The sequence below is a fragment of the Pecten maximus genome, chromosome 13 (assembly GCF_902652985.1).
Source record: "Pecten maximus chromosome 13, xPecMax1.1, whole genome shotgun sequence".
In the NCBI taxonomy this organism is placed as follows: Eukaryota; Metazoa; Mollusca; class Bivalvia; order Pectinida; family Pectinidae; genus Pecten; species Pecten maximus.
Window position 1 is genome coordinate 8,650,612 of NC_047027.1, and position 21,381 is coordinate 8,671,992.

The window sequence follows — 21,381 nt, forward strand, 5'->3', positions numbered from 1 at the left end:
TATAGGATCCAGTATAATAATACAGCTGAAAAAAAAGAAATGATGAAATTCAATCTATAACGTCGCGCAAAAATGAAGGGGAAACGTTTTATTTTGATGAGTGTCCGGAAATTAAGGTCGCCTTTTACAATTACAATCTAAGCAGTGTTTCCGCTTTTAAGTTTTTCTTCCTCCATCTGAAGAGTTCCTGCCGGGTACTTGAATCAACTTTCATCAAGAGAAACAGCGTTGTTGGGTTAATTATACATTAATGTTGATGGTTTATCTGACTGTTTAGCTTAAGTATGGCGGCTGTCTGTCAGAAACTTTCCGACGAAGACTGGCTTGTTTCACGTGCACGATCGTGTATGAAAACGGACCCATTCGCAGCTAAAGCATGGATGATAACAGCAAGAACTTTGTTCCCGCAAAACTTTTCAATTCAGGTAAGCAGACACAGTGATAGAGCGTTGGTCGACTGAAAACTGTACAAACATAAATTTATTTCCTCAACTTTATGGTCAATTTTATTTTTGCAGACTAACATATTTCTAGTATTAAAACTGTTTTGGGGTGCCGATTAATATTTGTGTATGATCGTCCCACCAAGTTGTTTGCTAAAGTTCAGCTTGTTTATATGTTGGATGTGTATGAGTCACAGTGTGTGTAATACAACGAATATTCATACCCTGCCTACACTGCTCTCTGACAGGCCCATGGTCATCTCTCAGAAATCGTCCGTCTGTTGTCAAGAAGTCCAGAGCTTCTCTTCTCTTCTTTCACAATAACATGCATATGGCAGCTCACGTGCAGTAGTTCTCTGAGCTGAGCTTACTCATTCTCTCATTCTTTCCAACAGATCTGTCATTACAAGTTTGGTATCTGAATGTTCTCTCCGAATGTCTATGTGACTTTGGTCACTCCTCCTACAATTATCGCTAGAATCATCTTCTGAAGAAAATGGAACATTTCACTAGTGTTTGTGAGATTCCTATCATTAAAACATCAACCTCTCAGAGGTATCCCATTCTGCCATACTGTAGTGAGTTTTACTATAGTAGTGACATTTGACCTTTGATACAAAGTAAATGAAATGATTTTGTTATTTGTCACTTCAGCCCTGGACAAGCAATATATTGTTAGAAGACATGAAAGTCTCTTCTCTGCAGTGCAAAAACTGCAACTACTCGGTCTACTGTATGTCGTCTTTCAAGAAGTGTTCTCAATCTCTTTAACTGTCATTATCATCTGAGGTCAAAAGAAAAAGTTGTTTATATATATACTGATGTGAATAACCCATTCATGCATTTATATACATGGTTATGATGATACTTTTATCCTATAATAGGAGGTCAACACACATAAACTTTCACTCAAACTCAGAGATTGTCATTTAACAGTACAATTACATTTGTTAACATCTTCATCTAGAGCATAGGACATAGAACATATGCCCATCGATCCTATACCTTATGTATGTCTGTTTCCATACAATATCATTGTTATTTTGGGACTGTTTCTCGAGACTTTGTTGCAGAACATGCTTGTTTGTGAGTGCTTTTCAGTTCCAAAGACCAAAAACAAGTGTTTTCCACGCTATATTTCAAGTATTGTACCAAGTCTTCTCAGAATTCATTCATTGGAAATTTTCGCTGAAAGTGCTAGCTTAGGATGTTGTATATCAGATCAAGAGGTCAAATTTCAAGGTCATGTAACAAATATCAATTTCTGTACAATAATTGAATATCTTAATTCCTGTTTGGTCAATTCCACTCAGATTTATGTTCACCTTCCTCAAACAAAGCACTTGCTTGTGATTACAAATTACAGATGAATTGTAAAATCAGTGATCAGGAAGATTGGTTTTGCTTTGCGATACAATGTTACTGATGATGTAATTTAGCCTTATATGACTTCAGGCTGGATAAATAACATATCTCTTTTTTTTTCTATTTTTAGTTTGAGGCATATAACCTGGAGAAAGTTGGTAAAAATGTCAAGGAAGCAGCCAAGTTATTGGAGGAAATGTGAGTTGTATGAAATACGTGTATTATCAACAACAGTTAACAGTCTTTGTTTACTCTCATATATCAATTTTGACAGCAAGTTTGAAACTACATACATTGTAGATGTAACAACAAAAAAGAAGGTCATGGCTTTATGTATATATACTGCTGGATGATTGTTTAATGTTGATGTATTGTATGTTGATAATGTATACTGCTGGATGATTGTTTAATGTTGATGTATTGTATGTTGACGTATTGTATGTTGACGTATTGTATGTTGACGTATTGTATGTTGACGCATTGTATGTTGACGCATTGTATGTTGAAGTATTGTATGTTGACGTATTGTATGTTGACGTATTGTATATTGACATATTGTATGTTGACGTATTGTATGTTGATGGTGTAATTGTTAATTTGAATAGATGATAATTGATGAGACAAAGAATAGATGATGTCAATGAATTTGAAAGTTTATACTGTTGATGACGACAACGATGACATCAATGATGTACATGTAAAGTATTATTGTTGAAAGTGATGAGGATTCAGAATAAAAGATGTTAACAAATTGATGATGATGATGATGATGATGATGAATGTTATAAAGAAAGAAAAGCTTCAAAACTATATGTCTAATGCATACTGCTGTGTTTAATATGTAACAATTGTATATAGATATGGTATGCTGTTCTTTTCTCAGGTTTTTGGCCTTTCCTGGAGAAAGTCGTCTGTGGGCGGAAGTTCAAGCAATTCTGGGAGTGCTCCAGTCGGAAACTTCAGACAATAGGGACAGCTTTCTGACAGGTACAGGATACCTGGTTTGATAAATGTTTGTTAAATTTGATCGGAATTATAGATTGATGATTGACTCCTGTTGCTGTAAAACAGAAAATTTCTATTTTGTATCATTTTCACCCATGAACAAGAAGATAAGGTCTTCTCTACAGTGCTAATGTTGAATTGTTATATAATATGCGACTTTAAATAAAATTTCTTGACTCTTGACTCTTCTCCAAGTATTATTGTATTTGTTCAAATGTAATGAAGTAAAATCTCACTCTGACTTGGAATATGCAGAGAGTATGTTTAAAGAAACATGTTCCCAAATGATTGATAAAGTTATTTTTTGTTACAGAAATCTTTGCCGCTATCTCCACCCATTCTCAGTGTGAAATGTTGTTACACGTCGCTGACAAGATGAGTGATACACTGGAGCAGTGTCGTCTCCTACTACTGGCCATGAGAAAGTTTTCGAGTCTGGTGGACGAACATGGGGTACTATATATAATGACTGTATATTGGTCATAAGGACGTTCTCCAGTCAACACAAACTATTCTATTGTTAAAATTGCTAGATTGACACTGTACAGACATATTCATTTCTCCTTAGAAGTTTTTGGGCTATTACAATGTATCATCTTTTAATCAAAAGACAAGCTTTGACATTCGTTGAGATTGTACCAAACATTTTTGAAAGTATAGTCAGGTGGCTTAGCTTTTTTGTCAGAAGTCTGTACATTTCTTTTTGTTTTACAGTTGACTTTGATAGAGAAGTTACAGAGAGCTGAGAAGAAAGCTGGATATGTATCCGCGGTGAACTGTTACAGAAAACTCTTCAGTAAGTCATTGTTGTCTCTCTTATCTAACAAAGTTACAGCAGTGGAATTGTCGGTGAAGTGTGTCATTCATCTTGAGGGTTGAGGAGAAGAAAACAAGTTTATTTACCTAGTAGTGAAACCGAGGGGACTATGTGATACCTCTCCATCTGTCTTGTTCTATGTACACAATGTCAAAGTTTGTCTGTGCTCTAGCGACTTCATTCCTTGAGGGATTTTGATCAAACTTTACACAATAATAAAGGACTTTTATTACATTTTTGCCAGTGAAATATAGAAATTTATCAAACTAATAAAACTTATATTTTTTACTGCTGTGTTGGTTGTTCCAGTATGTGACGTCCTGCCGTTGGTCCTACAGAAGGTGAAGAAGATAGACGTCCCTCCTAGACAGCTCTATAAGTGGCTACAACAGGCCATTGAGTTTTATGTTATGTTTATAACACAGGCACCGTGTCTACCCTCTAACCAGCCTCCATCTCCAGGTGATCTCTCAGTACTTCAGGATTCTTAATCGTCCTCAATTACAAACAATTATATATGTCAGTGTCGATATATATGTCTATGAAAAAGTAGAAGTCAGGAAATGTTAGTTTGTAAAATTCAAACATTATGAATTAGAATTCTGTACCATTGTATGTAGTAGTTTGCATGTACGATGCAGGAAACTGTTCAAGCACAACAATTTTACTTGAAACAGAGGTGTCAGGGTGAAATTAGACCTACTGCATAATATCACCCCAACCACCACCTTACATGAAACAAGATTACATTTGTGTAAATATCCATGCATGTGATGTGTCACTTTTACAAAAAGTAGAATTTTACAATCAAACACTTTATGATTGCTCTAATAGCCTTATTTTGATGAAACTTCACAGGCGAGTTTGTTTTGAATGCTTTTAGACAAATACAAATGTCATTTTACTTGGTGAAAGGTCAAGGTTACTGTTACTTAAATTGTAATTTTACCTTCATGCTCTCTGTCAACACATTAAGCAGCCTTATCTATCAATAAATTTTGCTGAAGCTTTACGCATAGTGATTTTACTCACCTTGGACAACAGCATGATTGGTCAAAGGTCAAGGTCATTGTTATCAAAAGACTTCATACTCTGTTAAAACTCTAGTAGCTCTTTACTGAAACTTCACATGTACAATTACAGTATTTGATTGCTAATGTCAAACATCAAGGTCAATGGTACCTGGTATGTACTGTATCTCCATTTACCTGTAAATCTCTCTGTATGGACACAAAAGGCAATAACATAATTGAAGAAAAAACATACGATTGTTACCTTTTTACATATATGGCTTCAATCAGTTCAAAGACTGCCAAGATTAGTCAAGGTCATGTTACCAAACTTATAATTACACTATGAAATATGTCTACATTCCATAATAGGGCAGGAATGATAATTAAGCAACCCACAAGTCAAACAGGGTGGGTGAAATTTTGTGTCGCTCACTTTGTCTAGACTGTAAGTACAGAACAGACTAACAGAGCTAACAACTGTTTCTATCTTTGTAGATCAGATATCCCCTACAAAAAAGGGTAAACGGTTTGTGTTGATCCCAGGGCTGTATGACCGTGAGAGCCAGGTCACCGATCCCTGGGGAGGTCTGCTTCGACTGTTAGTTCTGATTGGTCAGCAGCTGGACTGGGAGATAGATCAAGACCTCTTCACTCAAACAAGGTTTGTAGGAACCCATAATGGAAAACTATAAACTTTAATTAATTTCAAAAATTGACACAAAATTTATCACAGAACTGACCAGACTAGATGTACCCTCTGTGGTTCATCGTTGATTTCTGTTACAGAGACCAGATAAGATATACTCTCTGTGGTTCATCGTTGATTTCTGTTACAGTGACCAGATAAGATATACTCTCTGTGGTTCATCGTTGATTTCTGTTACAGTGACCAGATAAGATATACCCTCTGTGGTTCATCGTTTATTTCTGTTACAGTGACCAGATAAGATATACCCTCTGTGGTTCATCGTTGATTTCTGTTACAGAGATCAGATTAGATATACCCTCTGTGGTTCATCGTTGATTTCTGTTACAGAGATCAGATTAGATATACCCTCTGTGGTTCATCGTTTATTTCTGTTACAGTGACCAGATTAGATATACCCTCTGTGGTTCATCGTTGATTTCTGCTAGATATTCCCTCTGTGGTTCATCGTTGATTTCTGTTACAGAGACCAGACTAGATATACCCTCTGTGGTTCATCGTTGATTTCTGTTACAGAGATCAGATTAGATATACCCTCTGTGGTTCATCGTTGATTTCTGTTACAGAGACCAGATTAGATATACCCTCTGTGGTTCATCGTTGATTTCTGTTACAGAGATCAGATTAGATATACCCTCTGTGGTTCATCGTTGATTTCTGTTACAGAGATCAGATTAGATATTCTCTCTGTGGTTCATCATTGATTTCTGTTACAGAGATCAGATTAGATATTCTCTCTGTGGTTCATCATTGATTTCTGTTACAGAGATCAGATTAGATATACCCTCTGTGGTTCATCGTTGATTTCTGTTACAGAGATCAGATTAGATATACCCTCTGTGGTTCATCATTGATTTCTGTTACAGGGACAAGATTAGATACTCTCTGTGGTTCATCGTTGATTTCTGTTACAGAGATCAGATAAGATATACCCTCTGTGGTTCATCGTTGATTTCTGTTACAGAGATCAGATTAGATATTCGCTCTGTGGTTCATCGTTGATTTCTGTTACAGAGATCAGATTAGATATTCGCTCTGTGGTTCATCGTTGATTTCTGTTACAGAGATCAGATTAGATATACCCTCTGTGGTTCATCGTTGTTTTCTGTTACAGAGACCAACAGTGGCAATACGTCTTTAATGTCTACAACAGAGCTAAACAGATCCAGGGTAGTCCGTACACCAAACAGATCGTGTATGTGACCACCGTTCTGTTCCTCGAGTGTCTGTACACCTACGTCAGCAGTGTCGACCCTGATGCATTTGTCGGTAAGTCTAAGGACCTGAAGACATTATGGAACAATAATCCCAGACAAGGCTGATATTTTCCTGCATTTATTAAAACGTTAAATGATAACACTTGTACAAAGATGACACATGTATCGTCTGTATCTTTTCTCCTCTCCCTTTTGTAAACTTCATTAATTTTATTTTATAACAATTGTGAATTACATGAAATGTTTGTGTCTACTTTCTTTTGTGCTTTCAAATTATTGTGTGGGAACAAACTTTCATGGTTGTTGGCCCGTATTGAAGCATGTGATGGGTCTTACTGCGGTTGAAAACCTGTGGTTAAGGCATGTGACCCAATATCTTTTCACGTTGATCAGGAATTTCAATTTTTGTCACCTAGGTGCATGGTGAGTGTGTTACCACTGTGCCTCCCGACCATCTTGGTGAAAGACTTATAGAATCTTTCACCCCCATGGGGATGAGACAGGGGAATCTCATCCAGAGAGAAGATTCTTAAGTTGCCAAACAAGAGGCTTGAGAATCCCCTGTCTCACTTCTATGGGGGTGAATGATTATTTTTCTCTTACCCTGTTTACCCTCTTATGTATCTAATATTGACTTTACATCAATGCAAGGAAATGTTGACGTGACATGATTGAATTGACGTGATGTCATTGTACTGTTGCCGTGATGTCATGGTATTGTTGACGTGATGAAATACAATTGTGGAGAAAATGAAAAAAACACATGAAGCTTGTCTCCCTGGGGTGAGATAAGAAAATCTCACCCTGGTAAAACTGCCGATATCCCTGTCCAGATAAAGAGAAAAATGTGTTACCACTGTGCCCCCCTTCCTTTTCTCTTCGTTATCTCATTGTTGTCGCACCCTGCATTATCTGCACCTTCTCCATTGTTTCTTCCCTCTTCCCTTCTTGTGGTCACTAGAGGCTAATGTAAATGTTTCCTTACAGGTGGAGCCACTGTACACGGACCTCTTGTCCTGATAGAAGGATTCGGGAATGACTTGTTAGACAATCTGTCTCCGTAAGTCAATATTAACCTCAGTAGTAACTGGTTATAGTGCTTTTTATTTCTTTGCACAAATTTAGTTTATTTATTCAGATATAAACGATTCGCTTGTATATAGAGGATATTGAATGGTTTCCCGTTTAATATAACATATATTTCACGAGTATGACAGAATATCTAAATATTCTGTCATACTAGTGAAATGTATGTTATATTTTTATTTAACGGGAAACCATTCAATTTTCTTTTTATTGCATTTCATAAACTTAAAAACAAAATCAAAAACATCGAAAAATTAATAGTGTCAAAAAGTGCGGTAATTAGTAATGACGTCATCTCTTTGTGACATTACTTCACGTCAACTTGACGGCGCCATTTTGAAAGGACTGATCAACGCAATTTAAGCATTTTCTACTGTTATTGGAGAATCTGTGCATAAATAGCTAACGTCAAGTGAGTATTTAGTCAAAAACTAGTCTGAAATTTGAAAATTTCAGAATTACAGCAAAATAACCAATTTATCTATCTCCGCTTCGATAGGAAAAATTGGCAAGTTTCAACGAGGTGAATACAAAGGTCTGCTATGATTGGTCAAAAATGGAGAACTTATATTTTCACTGCAAAACTTATATTTTCACTGCAAAACTTATATTTTCACTTCAAAATCTTATATTTTCACTTCTCATCGCTGCAGTGAAAATACAAGTTTTATTAGATTGATAAATTTCTATATTTCACTGGCAAAAATGCAATAAAAAGATATGTTGTTTTCTATGAGAAACGGAAGTAGACCATAGGTTTCCCAGTAAAGTTAAGATCCCTACACTTTGGGCTTTTCTAGTAAGATAATCTTCCTAACAGGATAACTCTAGCTTTGTCAATCAGCAATCTAATTAAAATGTAGTTTGTCATTCTCACTAGGGGTCATGTCAGGATGACTTTTTGGATTAACCAATCAAATTACTACTTACAGAATCTTGGAAGTGAATTTCGTATGTGCAAAATAGCATGAACAGAGTGCATAGCTTGCATAATCTGTCCAATGAAACATATAGCTATATATATGCTGTACTGAAATGGTTACCTTCAGATGCATGATGTGACGAGTGGGTTAGATTGATGACATAAAAAAATTGACAATTCAAGCTGAAAGTGAAATATTGAGATAACAAAGGTCACCAGAACGTGACCTCTTATGCGATGTCGTTAGATGTTCATGTAACATAGTGAGAATGACCATCTATATTTAAATTAGATTGGTCAACCAGGAACCCTCAAAAGATGTGATTTAATTCAAACTATACCATTATGATAAATCACCATAAATTTCTTCCATGTCCATCATCCATAGAATTCCCGTTGTTTCTGAAGTTCTTCCCAAGGATATATGTAGTTTACCTGAATGGCTCTATCTTTAACAAGAGTTACGGGGCTTTAGGTATGGAGTGAGGGTTTAATTGAGCCTTTTATCTATCATTCTAGTTGAGAACATCAAAACCTTATGATATGTTTCCAATTTTTACAAAAGATCCATTTCTATTTAATGACAGGTCCAAAGCAAAAAAGTCCAAGACGAGCGGATCAGCGACACAGATATTAGCGACACCTGGTGTACCGGACTCACAGAAAATAATCGAGAGCTTTCTGACAGCGTTCAAATGTTATGAACTTCTCCACTCTAAACAGGAATTACAGAGAGGTATTTTCTAATAGGGCTAGTCAGGAACATCACCAATTACTTTTCTATGCTATGTTAATTCCTTGTCAGGGTGTGGACATATACAGGTCCCAGGGCACGTATGTTTCTGCTGATGCTCTGGTTCCGAAACTTATACCACTGCCAGCCTCCATGCAGCTCAACTAAAGTAATTTATAAAATTTAATCATGATTATGGTACTTAGATCAATAAAGTTCCATTTATATACATGTACATAGGAAAAGGGAAAAGAAATAAATGTGAGATAAACTGTTACAGAGTTTGTGGGTCTGTGTGAGGTTTGGAGAATGGAGACGTGGACGTGGATGGCCCATTTCCAGACAGACATGCTCATGTACCAGGTACATACTCCTATTGGGAGTTAATGCTGCTTCTGTGTGGTAGTCCGTTTATCTGTGTATCTGTCCGTTTATCTGTGTATTTGTCCATTTATCTGTGTATTTGTCCATTTATCTGTGTATTTGTCCGTTTATCTGTGTATTTGTCCATTTATCTGTGTATTTGTCCATTTATCTGTGTATCTGTCCATTTATCTGTGTATCTGTCCATTTATCTGTGTATCTGTCCATTATTTTGTGTACCTGTCCATTTATCTGTGTATTGGTCCATTTATCTGTGTATCAGTCCGTTTATCTGTGTATCGGTCCATTTATCTGTGTACCTGTCCATTTATCTGTGTATCGGTCCATTTATCTGTGTACCTGTCCGTTTATCTGTGTATTTGTCCATTTATCTGTGTATTTGTCCATTTATCTGTGTATTTGTCCATTTATCTGTGTATCTGTCCATTTATCTGTGTATCTGTCCATTATTTTGTGTACCTGTCCATTTATCTGTGTATTGGTCCATTTATCTGTGTATCAGTCCGTTTATCTGTGTATCGGTCCATTTATCTGTGTACCTGTCCATTTATCTGTGTATTGGTCCATTTATCTGTGTATCTGTCCATTTATCTGTGTATCAGTCCGTTTATCTGTGTATCGGTCCATTTATCTGTGTATTGGTCCATTTATCTGTGTATCGGTCCATTTATCTGTGTATCGGTCCATTTATCTGTGTATCGGTCCATTTATCTGTGTATCGGTCCATTTATCTGTGTATTTGTCCATTTATCTGTGTATCTGTCCATTTATCTGTGTATCTGTCCATTTATCTGTGTATCTGTCCATTTATCTGTGTATTTGTCCATTTATCTGTGTATCTGTCCATTTATCTGTGTATTTGTCCATTTATCTGTGTATCGGTCCATTTATCTGTGTATCTGTCCATTTATCTGTATATCGGTCCATTTATCTGTGTATCTGTCCATTTATCTGTGTATCTGTCCATTTATCTGTGTATTTGTCCATTTATCTGTGTATCGGTCCATTTATCTGTGTATCTGTCCATTTATCTGTGTATCTGTCCATTTATCTGTGTATCTGTCCATTTCATTTATCTGTGTATCTGTCCATTTATCTGTGTATCTGTCCATTTATCTGTGTATCTGTCCATTTATCTGTGTATCGGTCCATTTATCTGTGTATCTGTCCTTTTATCTGTGTATCTGTCCATTTATCTGTATATCTGTCAATTTATCTGTGTATCTGTCCATTTATCTGTGTATCTGTCCATTTATCTGTGTATTGGTCCATTTATCTGTGTATCTGTCCGTTTATCTGTGTATCTGTCCATTTATCTGTATATCTGTCCATTTATCTGTATATCTGTCAATTTATCTGTGTATCTGTCCATTTATCTGTGTATCTGTCCATTTATCTGTGTATCTGTCCATTTATCTGTGTATCTGTCCATTTATCTGTGTATCTGTCCGTTTATCTGTGTATCTGTCCATTTATCTGTGTATCTGTCCATTTATCTGTGTATCGGTCCGTTTATCTGTGTATCTGTCCATTTATCTGTGTATCTGTCCATTTATCTGTGTATCGGTCCGTTTATCTGTGTATCTGTCCATTTATCTGTATATCTGTCCATTTATCTGTATATCTGTCAATTTATCTGTGTATCTGTCCATTTATCTGTGTATCTGTCCATTTATCTGTGTATCTGTCCATTTATCTGTGTATCTGTCCATTTATCTGTATCTGTCCATTTATCTGTGTATCTGTCAATTTATCTGTGTATCGGTCCGTTTATCTGTGTATCTGTCCATTTATCTGTGTATCTGTCCATTTATCTGTGTATCTGTCCATTTATCTGTGTATCGGTCCGTTTATCTGTGTATCTGTCCATTTATCTGTATCTGTCCATTTATCTGTGTATCTGTCCATTTATCTGTATCTGTCCATTTATCTGTGTATCTGTCAATTTATCTGTGTATCGGTCCGTTTATCTGTGTATCTGTCCATTTATCTGTGTATCTGTCCATTTATCTGTGTATCGGTCCGTTTATCTGTGTATCTGTCCATTTATCTGTGTATCTGTCCATTTATCTGTATCTGTCCATTTATCTGTGTATCTGTCCATTTATCTGTATCTGTCCATTTATCTGTGTATCTGTTTATTTATCTGTGTCGGTCAATTTATCTGTGTATCTGTCAATTTATCTGTATCTGTCCATTTATCTGTGTATCTGTTTATTTATCTGTGTATCGGTCCATTTTATCTGTTTGTCTCACTCTTTTTTAATGTAGTAGCGATCATACATTATTTGCTGATTTTGAGGAAATTTAACAAATGAAAGGCATATATATTTATATTGGAAATAACTTGGACAAGTCAGAATGTTAGTATGATTGTTCAAGGGTCAAAGTTATTGTTATCAAAATTAGACTTTCATTAATGAATAATATTTTTCATCCCTTATCAAATGGTTGTACATGACAGGGAGCGTTCCAGGATGCCCTCGCCCACCTCCAGTCCTGTACACCTCTGGTCAAGGACACCATGAAGGTCAGTCTAGTTTTACATATACATTGTATTTAATGTTTCAGAGTTAGGCTCTTAATGTTCATACTCCAGGAGCTAGGCTCAATTTTGCCTTCAACATCCCTGGAATATATCATCCTCCATATCTAAGACTCAGTTTTGTCCTCTCCATCCCTGGAGTATATCATCTTCGATTCATAGGTTAGACACAATTTTATCCTCTACATTCCTGGAATATATCATGAGCATGGAGGATGTTATTGTTTATGTTAGCATACCATCTACATGTATTTACCCATCAACAATCATAATATGATAGATGGATCTCATTGACCAATCAGAAACAAGGTTGGATGTTTACTGCCATTTTATAGGATAATTGCATGTGTTGGTATCTGTTTTAAATCAATATGTTTCTATTTCAGACTCGGAGTTCTCTCCAGATGGCATGTTGTTTCATGGCCTTAGGCAAATATAGTGTAAGTAAAACTTTGAGTTTCAATCTTTGTGTGATTTGAATATAATTCTTAATAAGGACTTTTCCAGCAAAATCCAACAGGAGGACTCCAAAAAGTTTTAAAGAAATAAATTCTGTGTTGGCAGCTTGTGATATGGTAATGTTTGAATTAAATCACTACTAAGGGTGGTCCATGGTTAACACACCTGGAGTCCTCCTGTTGGGTAAACATCTTACTGGAATATACGTAATAGATACTCCCATAATGTAAGTCCATGCATTGTAACAACCACACTTATTTTAGTAAAAATGTTAATAAATGCCATTGTATTATGTAAAGTTTTACAATATGTAATAGTGTTTTGTTTATTTATCATTTCATAACTGGAAGTTAGAACCACTCTGGTAAAATGTTGTATCTTTAAGGATATAAACTTTTATCTTATTGTAGAGAGCATGTGAAATCCTGTTAGAGGTCATATCGTACCTTCCTGGAGGTCAGAGGTCAGATAAAAGTACTTTACCGAGTGACTCTACCTCAGGGCGCCATCTACTGTTAACACTATGTACCGAGGAGGAGATAATTCCGTATTGTGTTCAGCTCCTATTGTCTTGTTTAAAGGTAAGATCTGGTGAAGTTTTATCTGTTCACAGATTGTCTGGGATATTACAGAGTATTTCTGATCATTTTATTTTATCTACATTTCTTACGTGTTATAACTTTTATTATTACAACGTTCGGATGATTTTCCTTTTCATATTTCAGGGAAAAGATGTTAGCGTAAAAGTATGATTGTACAGTTTTATATACTGCTATATCACAGCAACGTAGCAATCTCAAAGCTGTTTACAAATTATAAGTTATTTTCTCCAGTGGTCAAGATTTTGTGTCATCAGAATCCAAGTTTTGTTTAGCAAACAGTAATAACTTGTATAATTATAAATCATACCCTGGCTTCACTACTCTGTTGTCCAGAACTACATTATTGCAGCTAGGAAAAAATGGTGCTGAGTGATTGATATAAAAAAACCTTCAGCTTCCACACTTAACAACTATTACCTTATATTTAGGATAGATTTCATCTCTTATTTCTTTTTTCAGGAAAAAGCATTATCTCCTAATAAAACAGATGACACAGCCCTGGGTCACATGGTTGTTTTATTGCAATATGATTGGCCAAGACAAGAACAGTTATTCCAGCAAGTAGCAAAGAAGATCAGAAGCCAAGGATCATTTACATACAACCTCTTCTTCAACTTTATCATCAGTATCCTTTAGTCAGTTTACACAGCAAGTTTGTTCAAATAAATGACCTTGGCTTACTTTTAAGGCCGTTGTACATCCGTAAACAATTTATATTTTCGACTTCTTCTCAGAAACCCGGAACCAATTTTAATGGAATTTTGCAGAAATCTTCCATGGACAAAGGTCAACCAAACTTGCATATTATAGTATGGTCCCCACCCCAAAGGGGACTGAGGGGCAGGGCCAAAAATTGTCAAAATGACAGAAATATTTCTGAATTCAGGTCACAGTTAGGGCCCATGGGCCTCTTGTTGAATGAGATGTGTATAGTCTTCAGTATATCTATATCTTACATAGTATATACCAGTCATTGTCACTAGATACTTGATTCCTTAACTTTGAAAGATATTGATATCTTGGAGGAGTTTGCTTTTCTGAAAACACAAGAGGGAGGTAAAGTGTCTCTAGATATCCTTCCTGTGAGCACCAAGTCTATAGCTCAGTAAGTATAGTACAGTATCTCTAGATATCCTTCCTGTGAGCACCAAGTCTATAGCTCAGTAAGTATAGTACAGTATCTCTAGATATCCTTCCTGTGAGCACCAAGTCTATAGCTCAGTAAGTATAGTACAGTATCTCTAGATATCCTTCCTGTGAGCACCAAGTCTCTAACTCAGTAAGTATAGTACAGTATCTCTAGATATCCTTCCTGTGAGCACCAAGTCTATAGCTCAGTAAGTATAGTACAGTATCTCTAGATATCCTTCCTGTGAGCACCAAGTCTATAGCTCAGTAAGTATAGTACGGTATCTCTAGATATCCCTCCTGTGAGCACCAAGTCTATAGCTCATTAAGTATAGTACAATATCTCTAGATATCCCTCCTGTGAGCACCAAGTCTATAGCTCAGTAAGTATAGTACAGTATCATTTGGGGGGGGGGGGAATGGCTGTTAGGGTGCCATTTTAAGATTTGAGAGCTATGAGGACATAAATTATGAAACATTTTGTTTCGAGCTGGTAAAGTATGTATCATAATATATCATACTATTGAATAGATTTTATGTGTGGTGTTTGTTGACTGCATTGTCAGGTTCATCAGATGAGGGTTGTGATATATGCAGATCTATTTACAAGGAGACTTCTAATTCTGCGGCATTCTTCTAAATAAGGCTGTTTTCCAATATTCATTTGACAGCCACATGAGCGATGTAGGCCCTCACTGCCTCTTGTTTTGTGGTTCATTTCAGCTTTTATGCAGACTCAAGATTTTGTTAGATTTTTTTTCTGTCAAAGGAACATATGACTGCCATGTTTCATTAGATACATCATGTGATAGTGACAAATGAAATAATACTGACTGTATGGAGGACATTTCGATTCAGTGAATTAACACAAGTATCTGTTGATGATATGATTCTGTGTTTCAGGCAAAGAACAGTGACAAGAGGTGTAAACAAAAATGTGAAAGAGGACTTTAAACATACAATGGAAAAACAAGTGGCTCGATCCGAGGAGAGTATTGATACCCTAATCCGCAACTTCTTGTTGGAGGAGAAACAGCAAATCATAAAAAGTGTGTGACCTTCAAGAGAGTCAAAGTGGCAACCTGAAGTGACTTGATAGGATGTTTGGATTACCAAAGTGAGGGGTAGTCCGACGTATGGGTTACCATTCAGAGTGAGGGGTAGTCCGACGTATGGGTTACCATTCAGAGTGAGGGGTAGTCCGACGTATGGGTTACCATTCAGAGTGAGGGGTAGTCCGACGTATGGGTTACCATTCAGAGTGAGGGGTAGTCCGATGTATGGGTTACCATTCAGAGTGAGGGGTAGTCCGACGTATGGGTTACCATTCAGAGTGAGGGGTAGTCCGACGTATGGGTTACCATTCAGAGTGAGGGGTAGTCCGACGTATGGGTTACCATTCAGAGTGAGGGGTAGTCCGACGTATGGGTTACCATTCAGAGTGAGGGGTAGTCCGACGTATGGGTTACCATTCAGAGTGAGGGGTAGTCCGACGTATGGGTTACCATTCAGAGTGAGGGGTAGTCCGACGTATGGGTTACCATTCAGAGTGAGGGGTAGTCTGACGTATGGGTTACCATTCAGAGTGAGGGGTAGTCCGACATTGGGTGGGACATATTTATAATAAAATGATTAAACAAATGTATATCTCTGTTATTATACGTCTTCTTTACACAAACAATGAAGATACCAGTATACATTTCCATATACACGTATCCTCGACACTTCACCTCTACTGTAATACTGGAGTCTGATTTTGATACATCATTTACATACAGACTACTGCTGTATTTGACAAACTTTAATCTCACATACAGTTAGCTGTGTATAGTGTTATGGCTGTGATGACATGCTGATTTCATGGAGATAATCGTGTGATATGTCGAAATGTTTTCCATGTTATCAAGGGAGATATTCCTGTATCTGGTGGACATTATCTTTAAAACGTAATCCTGCGAAGGTGGTTGGCATGCTGGTCTCTGTGTAACCAAGGGAGGTAATCATGTATGTGGTTGTCATTCTCTTATTAGTCCCCTGCCATTTGAAAAACGGGGGGACTATAGGTTTACCCTCCGTCCGTCTGTCTGTCTGTCTGTCTGTCTGTCACGCAATAGTTGTGTCCTTCTAAAGTACTACTCCGATTTTAATGAAACTTGGTATACATGATCAGTATAACATGTAGTTGTGCATCCCACATTTTTTTTCTTCCAAAAACCAATTTTCAAAATGGCTGCCGACTTCTCATTGGTTGAGACTTGTCCGTACAACTCCTCCTAAAGCACTACTCTGATTTTGACCAAACTTGGTATACATGATCAGTATAACATGCAGTTGTGCATCCCACATTTTTTTTTTCAAAAATTCATTTTTCAAAATGGCTGCCGGCTTCTCATTGGTTGAGGCTTGTCCGGACAACTACTCCTAAAGTGCTACTCCGATTTTAATGAAACTTGGTATACATGATCAGTATAACATGTAGTTGTGCATCCCACATATTTTTTGTTCAAAAATTCACTTTTCAAAATGGCTGCCGGCTTCTCATTGGTTGAGGCTTGTCCGGACAACTCCTCCTAAAGTACTACTCCGATTTTAACGAAACTTGGTATACATGATCAGTATAGCATGTAGTTGTGCATCCCACATATTTTTTGTTCAAAAATTCACTTTTCAAAATGGCTGCCGGCTTCTCATTGGTTGAGGCTTGTCCGGACAACTCCTCCTAAAGTGCTACTCCGATTTTAACGAAATTTGGTATTCATGATCAGTATAACAAGTAGTTGTGCATCCCACATTTTTTTTTCAAAAATTCATTTTTCAAAATGGCTGCCGGCTTCCCATTGGTTGAGGCTTGTCCGGACAACTCCTCCTAAAGTACTACTCCCGATTTTAACGAAACTTGGTATACATGATAAGTATCACATGTAGTTGTGCATCCCAATTTTTCTTTTCGAAAAAAAAAAAACATTTTTCAAAATGGCCGCCGGCTTCTCATTGGTTGAGGCGTCTCCGGACAATCCTTAAGTACTACTCTGATTTTAACGAAACTTGGTATACGTGATCAGTATAACACGTAGTTTAAAAAATGGGAAATAAATAGTTGCACTCCTGGGTCAGGCAGGGGACTTTGTATTGCTGTTGCAATACTATCCATCCTTGTTAATGTTATCAAGGGAGATAGTCCTGTGTCTGGCTGATACATACTCAATATTATCAAGGGAGATAATCATGGATTTGCGATGTTTTCAATGGGTATGAAAGGGGATGTTTAGCACATACAGATTTAATATCGTTCACATGAGAAGTTAATATCGATGATATAATTTACAGACAAATGATAACCATCTCGGACAAACCTGGAAGTAAAGTCTCTAGACTACCGACATGGTGGGCGTTCCCTGCTTCTGCGGTGTCACGTGACAGTGGAAAAATAACTCAAAGACTTCTCAAAGAGAATCTAGGCCTACATTGATTTAATAGTCTTTGATGGGCCCGTTATTCATGTCATCTTCCTGTTAAATGTAAAAAAGAAAAGTCTCTATTAGTTTCTGTATACGTCTGTAAAAACACCCAAGTTTTCTTGTGAGATGGATGTTCAAAGACTTCGTCTCACATTACAGATAAAAGTCACGTTGACCTTCCATTCTATGTAGTATAAATGGGATTTTATACAGGAGGCTCTGGACTGTTATCCAGTTGTAACATAACCGTTGAAATGTTATCTATAAGTGAATGAAATTTGTAAAGGACATTTCGGTCGGTTATGGAATGTATACAAGTAAAAGATCAATTATATAGGGTCCCAAACCCATGTCCCGTTTATAAATACATCGAGGTTTTAATTTGATACGATTGGTTTGTTTAGTATTGTTTTAATATGATGGCTTGACCACACGATTTGAAGCTTTTTATAGATTTCGATGATGTGACGACAATATCTAATATCTAAGAGATATAAGCGACCTACTCAAATTCACAGATCGACTGGTAGTTTCTGTCACACGGGATGTCGTTCCATTGGTAGTTGTAGCTCCGTCCGTACTCCACACAGTGTTCGTGTCCTCCCTGGTTGTTAGGTTCGCCTGATTTCCAGTTTGTATAGACCATGTGTTCATAGAAATAGTCCCATACGAATTCACCTTGTACCTCCAAATCCGTTCCATCAGTCCAAAGCTCCCCAGCATATTCAGCTACGAACAATAGGACAATTAACTTAACATAGTGAAATAAAGTGTTTCCATGTGAGATCGGTAAGGGACCGCGGTGCTCCATGTGAGATCGGTAAGGGACCGCGGTGCTCTATGCGAGATCGGTAAGGGACCGCGGTGCTCCATGCGAGATCGGTAAGGGACCGCGATGCTTTCATGCGAGATCGGTAAGGGACCGCGGTGCTCCATGCGAGATCGGTAAGGGACCGCGGTGCTCCATGCGAGATCGGTAAGGGACCGCGATGCTTTTCATGCGAGATCGGTAAGGGACCGCGGTGCTCCATGCGAGATCGGTAAGGGACCGCGGTGCTCCATGCGAGATCGGTAAGGGACCGCGGTGCTCTATGCGAGATCGGTAAGGGACCGCGATGCTCCATGTGAGATCGGTAAGGGACCGCGGTGCTCCATGCGAGATCGGTAAGGGACCGCGGTGCTCCATGCGAGATCGGTAAGGGACCGCGATGCTTTTCATGCGAGATCGGTAAGGGACCGCGGTGCTCCATGCGAGATCGGTAAGGGACCGCGGTGCTCCATGCGAGATCGGTAAGGGACCGCGATGCTCTATGCGAGATCGGTAAGGGACCGCGATGCTCTATGCGAGATCGGTAAGGGACTACGATGCTCCATGTGAGATTGGTAAGGGACCGCGATGCTCCATGTGAGATTGGTAAGGGACTACGATGCTCCATGTGAGATTGGTAAGGGACCGCGATGCTCCATGTGAGATTGGTAAGGGACTACGATGCTCCATGTGAGATCGGTAAGGGACCGCGGTGCTCCATGCGAGATCGGTAAGGGACCGCGGTGCTCTATGCGAGATCGGTAAGGGACCGCGGTGCTCCATGTGAGATCGGTAAGGGACCGCGATGCTCCATGTGAGATTGGTAAGGGACCGCGGTGCTCCATGCGAGATCGGTAAGGGACCGCGGTGCTCTATGCGAGATCGGTAAGGGACCGCGGTGCTCCATGTGAGATCGGTAAGGGACCGCGATGCTCCATGTGAGATCGGTAAGGGACCGCGGTGCTCTATGCGAGATCGGTAAGGGACCGCGATGCTTTTCATGCGAGATCGGTAAGGGACCGCGGTGCTCCATGTGAGATCGGTAAGGGACCGCGGTGCTCTATGCGAGATCGGTAAGGGACCGCGGTGCTCCATGTGAGATCGGTAAGGGACCGCGATGCTCCATGTGAGATTGGTAAGGGACCGCGGTGCTCCATGCGAGATCGGTAAGGGACCGCGATGCTCCATGTGAGATCGGTAAGGGACCGCGGTGCTCTATGCGAGATCGGTAAAGGACCGCGATGCTCCATGTGAGATCGGTAAGGGACCGCGATGCTCCATGTGAGATCGGTAAGGGACCGCGATGCTCCATGTGAGATTGGTAAGGGACCGCGATGCTCCATGTGAGATTGGTAAGGGACCGCGATACTTTACATGTGAGATCGGTAAGGGACCGCGATGCTTTACATGTGAGATTGGTGCAATGTGTCGGTATATTATACTTTATAAACAGTTGATACATACAGCCGTCCTAAGTACAGTCGAACCTCGTTATTTCTAATCAGTATAGAGTAGACATTAAGTCATCAAGACTAAGATTAGTACTGACCTTGGTGAGCTTTGATGTAGTTAGTTAGGAACGTCTGCTCCTCAGCCGATTGTATTTTGACAAGGTGGCCATGCTGGTGGTGAAGCGCACAGTTTCGCTGTAACACAACATACCCATACATTGTACTTTCATGGACTGGGGAAATGATGTTTCATTTACATTTATCATCATCGGAACGACTGGTATATGATGGAATAACATTTTTCATCATCTAAACATGAGTAGTATTTATCATTATCAGAGAGATATGAGGATAGCGTAACACTGGATTCAGAGTCACCGTATCGTAAAAAGTATTGACAAAAACTGTTTTCTTGCTCTGGGATCAACATCAATAGAATTTCGATGATGAATTTATTGAATTTAGCATGATAGTAATACATTGCAATAGTAATTCATAACTATACTGTGTTTGACAATATCTTTTGTTTGACTTGCATATAAACTATGTAAATATTGTATTTAATTCTTATGGTCTTGATATTATTTTTCTTTACGAACTATAATTGATTTAACAATTGATTACATCTGCCTCCTCCCAGTGTTTCGCCTCTTTGACGATCATGTAGCAGGAATTCTGAAACTCCAGATGCCATGGTGATGGGCATGCGCCGTACACCACTGTAAATACGTATGAAATTGTTAAGTTAAAAACCACAAAATATTAACTACATTGAAAAATACCTTAAATCAGTTCTAATTTGTACGAATATCTGGACACATATGGTTTGTTTACACTTTGTAACTGCTAACGTTTTCTACACACAATTCATGGACAAAATGCATCCGGAAAAAAGGTAAAACGTTCCCAAATAAAATTGAAGACTGTCATTGACAATATATAGAAATATCTCCATAGTATTTACCTGGTACGAGTAAGAACAGAACCCTGACGTCCATATTTACTGTCTCGTGAGAATTGGAACCAGAATTGTAAGGAAGTTACGTCATAGGACGTGTTATACTTCTACTGATTAAGCACGCAGTCAGTATTTCCGCCATAAAGTGATCCGATACGGTTTAATTCCGTCTTTATCCTTTCTACGTGTCCTATTTGGTTCACCTATTCTAAAGATAGTGACGGCAAAGTTCATCGTCCGCCAGGCATTTCAGTGGGGGAAAGTTTACACGTGTTTATCGG

General features: G+C 38.3%; 2 protein-coding genes across 2 annotated transcripts; one reads left to right on the top strand and one right to left on the bottom strand.

The window, feature by feature from the left end:
- The first annotated feature begins 149 nt into the window (after window positions 1–149).
- Window positions 150–16,070, top strand: LOC117341143 (integrator complex subunit 10-like). The gene is made up of 17 exons (XM_033902988.1): window positions 150–425; window positions 1,939–2,006; window positions 2,692–2,795; window positions 3,127–3,266; window positions 3,528–3,609; window positions 3,940–4,092; window positions 5,139–5,304; window positions 6,464–6,618; window positions 7,554–7,626; window positions 9,162–9,310; window positions 9,588–9,670; window positions 12,156–12,221; window positions 12,623–12,676; window positions 13,106–13,276; window positions 13,757–13,922; window positions 14,306–14,402; window positions 15,329–16,070. Exons 1-17 carry the CDS (start codon window positions 285–287, stop codon window positions 15,480–15,482), a joined length of 2,022 nt encoding a protein of 673 aa, XP_033758879.1. The 5' UTR covers window positions 150–284; the 3' UTR covers window positions 15,483–16,070.
- A 1,798-nt stretch (window positions 16,071–17,868) lies between these two features.
- LOC117340142 (lactose-binding lectin l-2-like) lies at window positions 17,869–21,314 on the bottom strand. The gene is made up of 5 exons (XM_033901909.1): window positions 21,107–21,314; window positions 20,767–20,861; window positions 20,241–20,337; window positions 18,390–18,612; window positions 17,869–17,934 (listed from the first exon to the last, which is right to left on the bottom strand). The coding sequence occupies exons 1-5, from the start codon at window positions 21,138–21,140 to the stop codon at window positions 17,922–17,924; spliced, it is 462 nt and encodes a 153-aa protein (XP_033757800.1). The 5' UTR covers window positions 21,141–21,314; the 3' UTR covers window positions 17,869–17,921.
- Between the last annotated feature and the right edge of the window lie 67 nt (window positions 21,315–21,381).

Coding starts and splice junctions, on each gene's coding strand:
- LOC117340142 (XM_033901909.1), bottom strand. CDS start 21,140: ATGGACGTCAGGGTTCTGTTCTTACTCGTACCAG. Junction 20,338..20,766: donor AACACTGGGAGGAGGCAGAT/GTAATCAATTGT, acceptor GTTGTGTTACAG/CGAAACTGTGCGCTTCACCA. Junction 18,613..20,240: donor CTACATCAAAGCTCACCAAG/GTCAGTACTAAT, acceptor TATTGTTCGTAG/CTGAATATGCTGGGGAGCTT.
- LOC117341143 (XM_033902988.1), top strand. CDS start 285: ATGGCGGCTGTCTGTCAGAAACTTTCCGACGAAGACTGGCTTGTTTCA. Junction 9,671..12,155: donor CAGACATGCTCATGTACCAG/GTACATACTCCT, acceptor TGTACATGACAG/GGAGCGTTCCAGGATGCCCT. Junction 14,403..15,328: donor AGCACCAAGTCTATAGCTCA/GTAAGTATAGTA, acceptor TCTGTGTTTCAG/GCAAAGAACAGTGACAAGAG.